Genomic DNA, 7,923 nt, shown 5'->3' with positions numbered 1-7,923 from the left:
AGCGCAAAAAAACACAACGAATACACAAAAACATAGAAAGTACGAGAGATCGAAGTACCGAGGCAACCGTCCGTGGCGCCATCTTGCACTACGTTCACACTGCAAGGCTTAATGCTCAATTCCGATTTTTTTGTGAAATCCGATTTTTTTGTGAGGTCATTCACATTAACAAATATATGCGACTTGTATGTGATCCTCAGTATGAACGAAAAGCGACCTAAAAGTGTTCCGCATGCGCATTGCAGGATACGACGACGTCACACGCAGTGAGCATGGCCAGTGTTTACGGAAGTAACTTAAAGTTTCCTGTGTATGACAGTAGCCAGCATGGAGTACCTGGCGATGATGCAGTTGTTGTTGCGACGGAGCCAGAACATGCACAATAGCCTGATGTTAAGGAGGAGGTTGAGAAGGAAGAGGGCAAGGGTTTTGTTGTTGTTGTAACTTTTTTTGAGAGACCCGCCGCCTACTTCAGCGCAGAATAGTGACGTTTGTGGCTTGTTGATGACGTGTAAGTCGGATGAATGCGACCTGGCGGTTCAGACTGAAGTCGCATATGAAAAGATCGGATAGGAATCAGAATTAGGACCACATATCCAAACGGCCTGGGTCGGATTTGAAAAAATCGGATCTGTATCATTCATATTGTCAATAAAAGATCGGATACAGGTCACATATGGGCGAAAAAATTGGATTTGAGTCACTTCAGCCTGCAGTGTGAACATAGTGCAAAATGATCAAGGTGAGGGTTTGAAGGCCACGCCAGAGAGACTGTGAATCTTTGGTGTTGCTGAAGTGTCCAGATATTTTATTGCTGTACTGACATTTTGCCTCCCTGATGCCGCGGGACAGGTTGGCTCTGGTTGTTGTTAGACCTGCGGTGTCACCGGCCCTAAAGGCTGCATCCCAAGCCTGCAGGAGTCTGTATATATTTATTTTTGTAATTATTTATTTATATAGATATTCATGAAGTGTATATATGGTATACAACCCTGATTCCAGAAAAGTTGGGACAAAGTACAAATTGTAAATAAAAATGGAATGCAACAATTTACAAATCTCAAAAACTGATATTGTATTCACAATAGAACACAGACAACATATCAAATGTCGAAAGTGAGACATTTTGAAATTTCATGCCAAATATTGGCTCATTTGAAATTTCATGACAGCAACACATCTCAAAAAAGTTGGGATGGGGCAATAAGAGACTGGAAAAGTTAAAGGTACAAAAAAGGAACAGCTGGAGGACCAAATTGCAATTCATTCGGTCAATTGGCAATAGGTTATTAACATGACTGGAGTGGCAGCGGCTCTCTGAAGTAAAGATGGGAAGAGGATCACCAATCCCCCTTATTCTGCACCGACAAATAATGGAGCAATATCAGAAAGGAGTTCAACAGTGTAAAATTGCAAAGAGTTTGAACATATCATCATCTACAGTACATAATATCATCAAAAGATTCAGAGAATCTGGAAGAATCTCTGTGCATAAGGGTCGAGGCCGGAAAACCATACTGGGTGCCCGTGATCTTCGGGCCCTTAGATGGCACTGCATCACGTACAGGCATGCTTCTGTATTGGAAATCACAAAATGGGCTCAGGAATATTTCCAGAGAACATTATCTGTGAACACAATTCACCGTGCCATCCGCCGTTGCCAGCTAAAACTCTATAGTTCAAAGAAGAAGCTGTATCTAAACATGATCCAGAAGCGTAGACGTCTTCTCTGGGCCAAGGCTCAATTAAGATGGACTGTGGCAAAGTGGAAAACGGTTCTGTGGTCAGACGAATCAAAATTTGAAGTTCTTTATGGAAATCAGGGAGGCTGTGTCATTCGGACTAAAGAGGAGAAGGACGACCCAAGTTGTTATCAGCGCTCAGTTCAGAAGCCTGCATCTCTGATGGTATGAGGTTGCATTAGTGCGTGTGGCATGGGCAGCTTACACATCTGGAAAGACACCGTCAATGCTTAAAGGTATATCCAGGTTCTAGAGCAACATATGCTCCCATCCAGACGACGTCTCTTTCAGGGAAGACCTTGCATTTTCCAACATGACAATGCCAAACCACATACTGCATCAATTACAGCATCATGGCTGCGTAGAAGAAGGGTCCGGGTACTGAACTGGCCAGCCTGCAGTCCAGATCTTTCACCCATAGAAAACATTTGGCGCATCATAAAATGGAAGATATGACAAAAAAGACCTAAGACAGTTGAGCAACTAGAATCCTACATTAGACAAGAATGGGTTAACATTCCTATCCCTAAACTTGAGCAACTTGTCTCCTCAGTCCCCAGACGTTCACAGACTGTTGTAAAGAGAAAAGGGCATCCCCTCACAGTGGTAAACATGGCCTTGTCCCAACTTTTTTGAGATGTGTTGTTGTCATGAAATTTAAAATCACCTAATTTTTCTCTTTAAATGATACATTTTCTCACTTTAAACATTTGATATGTCATCTATGTTCTATTCTGAATAAAATATGGAATTTTGAAACTTCCACATCATTGCATTCCGTTTTTATTTACAATTTGTACTTTGTCCCAACTTTTTTGGAATTGGGGTTATATATATATAATATATATATAAAAACTCACCTTCGCCTCAAACTTGTCTCCCTCTGAGCTACTCGCAGAGAGGGAGAATCTCCCTCTTTGCAATTTCCCAAGTTGGAGCCTCTGCGGAGGAAGAAACGCATTATAAACGGACATTCAATTACAATTAAAAATGGTAAAAGAATAGAAAATAAGCTAAAATAGAATAAGACCGATAAAATACAAGAATAACAAATCCCTCAACTCTGAGGGACTGGACTGGTTCTCAAGGACTACTGAACACACCACTCACACTGCAATCTTTTGCACAGTGGATAATAATGCAATGTTTACGGTGTCTCTCTCACATCTCATCATCTCTAGCTGCTTTATTTTTCTACATGGTCGCAGGCAAGCTGGAGCCTATCCCAGCTGACTACGGGCGAAAGGTGGGCTACACCCTGGACAAGTCGCCAGGTCATCACAGGGCTGACACATAGACACAGACAACCATTCACACTCACGGTCAATTTAGAGTCACCAGTTAACCTAACCTGCATGTCTTTGGACTGTGGGGGAAACTGGAGCACCCAGAGGAAACCCACAGGGACACGGGGAGAACATGCAAACTCCGCACAGAAAGGCCCTCGCCGGCCACGGGGCTCGAACCCGGACCTTCTTGCTGTAAGGCGACAGCACTAACCACTACACCACCGTGCCGCCCTGTCTCTCTCACATAAGGCTTACATTTATTTATTCCCTTTCATATACTATCTCAATATGCACACTCAACTCTTTACATTATGTTGCTTGTATCTGCACTTTATATTGTTTGTGTCGTTTATTGTTTGTCTATTGTGTCATTTACTGTCTGCAGTGTTGCACTCTTGCACTGTATGTTATATGTATACTTGTAGTCCTGTGATGTTTAATGTAGCACCATGGTCCTGGAGAAACGTAGTTTCGTTTTAACTGTGTACTGTACCAACTGTAGATGTTTGAAATAACAAATAGAAAGACCTTGAAGTTGCAGTGCAGAGTGAGGAATTAATCAAAAGCCTCAAATTTTATTTAATAAAAGGCAGCAGCAAAGAAGAAAGTATTCAGCCTTCATTTAAAAGCACTGAAAGATGCAACAGACACAAAGTACTTTGTATTTATTAATGTGGGAAATACGCTCAGTATAATCTCTATTTATCACAAAAATACATGCATGTATTTATTATTTTGAAAACCCGCCAGCTGGCTGATCTGGCACGTTTTAAGTGTGAGACAGTAATGACGTAAATAACAGTGCGACGGAGTAGTGTCCGAAAGTGTTTTTCATTTTACCAAAGAGGCCACTATATATTCCTCTATATAGTAATTCGGGAGTAGTGAACGAGTGAGTGATTTCGGCTGCAGAGCATGGTTGAACATCCTTGCTTTAGATGAATACAACTTTTTCAAAAACGTTTGGAGTGCAAAATCGATCTGCCGTAAATGGACTTGTTTGTCGTAAAGCTGGTCGTCACCATAACAACTAACGACTCGGTAACACGTGCGTCTAGTCATGGCGACAGAGGATGAACGTATTGCTGCGGAAATTATTAGATCTTTGGCCCGACAGTTAAACTATTTGAATGGAGATGAGAAAAGCGCAAGAAAACGAGCATTGGAGGACATACAAAAAGAAACCGTCGAGAAAGCTTTGTCAAGTACCGTGTTACAAGAAGTCTTTGCATGTCTGCTGAAATCGCTTCTGAGATGCCTATCAGATCCTATGGAAAGATGCCGAGAAGTTGCTATTCAAATAATTGGAAACTTCATAAGATGCGTTTCAAAACCAGAGTCTTCTCTGCCTTATATAATGCCATCCTTGGCTCAGCGACTTGGTGGAAAAGAGATTGTAGAACCAGCAGAAGAATTACGGCTGTCCATGGTGGAAGTTCTGTCGCTTATTGTAGAGATCTGTGGGCAGCACCTTGCTCCGTATGTGGACATTACGATAAGAATCCTGCAAAAAACTATAACCGACCCTTTCCCGGACGTTATAAAGGAGAGTTGTAAATGCACAATACATTTTGCCCGGAGTGTACCAGGTGAGTTTTTGGCATATCCACACATCTAGCCTTTAACGTTAGAATTAGAATTAGAATTCCTTTATTGTCGTTGTACTCTGTGCAGTGAAATTGGTTAGCAGTCCTAACGGTGCATTGACGCAACAAAACAAGTAACAGGAGAGCCGCGAGCCGCTGCGTTTGAGCGCATGACATGATTTTTGTGACTTAAAGTTAATGCCGTTTATTGGAAACAGAAGGCTAAGGAATAATCCTGCTAATGTGTTTGTTTATTAATGGAGGCTGGATGTACACTTGCAACTCTAACCCTCTGGGGTCTGAGGGTATTTTCTGGCCAGGGCCGTAGCCAGCATTTTTAAAATCACCGAGGTCCGTGATGCGCGAAAAAACTTCGACATATTTAAATGAGAGAGGTGAATTACACGTCACACAAGAGATCTATTCCTGGAATTACTTTTAATGGTGTTTGAACTGAATATCATCAGTTTTGAAAACAAAAAATCATGTATGTGGCAAGAGTAAGACTAATTTAAGCTTGTTTAATGATTTGATCTGGCCCAAGCAATGAGTACAAAACTGCGCTGCTTCGAAAATGTAAATTTAACAGCTTCATGAAAGTGCGCTGATGGTTACCATGAAAAAACCGTGTCTACTGCACTGCGTTCCTCCCCCGAGTCGCACACTCATTAGGGCCCGAGCACCGTTCGGTTTTTCGATGGATTATTATTATTATTTTTCTGTCGCGCTAGGATTTTTTTGAGGCATTTGCCATGCACGAAAACTAATGAAATTTGATACACACATCAGTCATTGTAACCGCTTCTCAGCCACAGACGTATGGCTCAGGGACTTCATAGCGTCCCTTTTTCCATTTCCCATTGAAACGAATGGGTAGAACTTTGGAGTTCTACCCAAAGTTCTACCCTTTGTATGATGTCACGCCCAACAGGAAGTGAGGTAATTGGGCTTATATGCGTTTGGACACATGGTCATTTATAATGTACTCCTCCTACTCATGTCAAACTTGGCAAACATAGCAAAAGATATTGCTGATGCCAAGAAATTGTGAAGGGATTTTTGATATCCCTTTGGGATTTTTGATTTTTGATGTAAATGATGGACCCTAAAATGCTTTGCAGAATCATATGTAGGTGATATATCAGTGACATCATCAGGTGTAGGTCATAAAAAGAATATTCCCCGACACCTAACTATTTTTGTTTAGTGGACCGAAAGCTACTGATGATATTGACATGTCTAATTCACTTGCCTAGCACAGTATCACCATCTGGCCAAGCAGGAAATGTGCCAAAGATTTTCAATGCTTTGACGGATTGATCTATGACATGCCTAACATAGCGCCACCAACACACTCACACTCATATACATGTAGCACACATGCACATATGCACACACACACAGTTGCAATCATATACACACACATGAATACTCACGAGAATGGGTAACATATACAATTCTGTGCACACTCATACACACACAGTCATATGCATATTTATGCATACGCACATACACTCACAAGTATGCACACACAACATCTATGAGCACACTCTCTTTCACACACACACTTTCTCTCTCTCTGACAAACACACACACTGCAGACACAGGAAAGCTAAGATGACTTAAGATTACAGCGTGAGATAGAGATAAGGAGGAGACACATGTATAGTTTTGTACATATATAAATGTACATTTTCACACCACAGAAACACACACACACACAGTCTTTGTCTGTCTATCTCTCATCCGTCAAGCAGTCATGGCATTTGCAACATGCACATCACCTTTGCACATTTTATGAATATATGACATGTGACTGTTTTGTTGGGTGGCGGAATGTCCTGGGTTGCAGAACCACACGTGCGAGGGCCCATCAAGGCCGCTAGCGGCTTTAATTCTTCTTCTTCTTATTATTTTTCTGTCGCGCTTGGCTTTTTTTGAGGCATTTCCCATGCACGAAAACTCATGAAATTTGATACACACATCAGTCATTATAACCCCTTCTCAGCCACAGACGTTTGGCCCCGGGCATGGCCCAGGGACTTCATAGCGCCCCCTAATTGAAACAAAACTCTTTAGAACTTATGGCTAGAACCTTACTCAGAACCCTTAGATCAGTACAAAAATGACATGAATCATGATAGTTGTCCGAGCAGCCTCATAGGATCTTAAGAAGGGATTTCTGATATGTTGTAATATGTTGAAATGGCAATATTATGAATTTTAATACTTGCCACATAAACAGGAAATGTGTCATGAAGTCATAATACATTTAATGATTTGGCTGAAACTTTTCAGGTTATTAGAGAATGTGATTATTATGACATCTCAACGCCCAATATGCCTGTCTGGTATAGCGCCACCAGCTGGCCAAGGAAATAATAGGGTTTTGAATATGTGTGTTTTGACACATGATGAATTTTAACATACTCCTCCTAGACGGTCCATGAGATTCATGTGAAATTTGTTATACGTGATGCCAAGATGTCGCTGATATTAAATTGCGATGGGATTTTTTATATCTTGTAATATGTTGAAATGGCCTTATGATTTTAATATCTTGCCACATAAACAGGCAGTCCCCCCAGGATTTCGCGGGCCTTTTTTGTGATTGTTGTGGGCTAAAATGTCTGATGTTGCGGGGGTTTTTCCAAAAAAATGCGATGAAAGTTGCAGTGTTTTTTAGGTTTTTGTTGTGATTACATTGCGGGAGGAAGTGAAAGTTGCGAGAAATTGTTGCGATTTTCTCTTTTTGTGATTAAAATTGAGTGATATGTTAAATGTTAAGTTATTACTGAAAAACTATTGATTAAAAAAACAAAGACACTGAGAAATGGTCCTATAAACAACTTTACCAATATAAAAGATTACCAGGACTACAAAAATGCAGAAAAATAGGCTTTACTTATCCAAGTGCACCTGTTAGTTCAGAAGTTAAAGTGCATAGAACCTCACAGCACAACATGAAGTTACCTTAAAGTGCTGATGACACGTTTTTGACATCTTTGGTGATGTTTTATAACATAAAAAGTAATTCCCGATGATCCATATATTAATTCACGAAGGCGCCTATTTTACAAGTTATGATAAAAAACGCGGCTATTTGGGCAAATTTGACAGGGCTGCAGCACCCAGGAGACGAAAGAGGAGGAGGAGCTACAGTGGCAGCCATTGAATTTGTTCCACGTTTCCGTGACTGGCCCTCAGCAGGCCCTTGGCCATCCCCTGACTGGTTCGTGACTGTCTGCCGATTGGTCCGTGCAGATAATTTATCCCCCACAATGACGTAGTCGATGCAGTCCTGAC

General features: G+C 41.2%; 1 protein-coding gene across 3 annotated transcripts in view; it reads left to right on the top strand.

Annotated features, from left to right (window-relative positions):
- Positions 1-3,861: 3,861 nt before the first annotated feature.
- LOC132868506 (dynein axonemal assembly factor 5-like) overlaps positions 3,862-7,923 on the top strand; it is a 231,838-nt gene continuing 227,776 nt past the window's right edge. For all 3 annotated transcript variants that reach the window (XM_060901430.1, XM_060901429.1, XM_060901431.1), the window contains exon 1: positions 3,862-4,620. In XM_060901430.1, coding sequence (XP_060757413.1) covers positions 4,092-4,620 — 529 coding nt within the window. In that variant the 5' untranslated portion in view covers positions 3,862-4,091. The remainder of the gene's footprint in view (positions 4,621-7,923) is intronic.

Source organism: Neoarius graeffei, chromosome 20, assembly GCF_027579695.1.
Source record: "Neoarius graeffei isolate fNeoGra1 chromosome 20, fNeoGra1.pri, whole genome shotgun sequence".
Classification (NCBI taxonomy): Eukaryota; Metazoa; Chordata; class Actinopteri; order Siluriformes; family Ariidae; genus Neoarius; species Neoarius graeffei.
The sequence above is the reverse complement of the archived record's forward strand: the minus strand, read 5'-3'. Positions and strand labels throughout refer to the sequence as shown.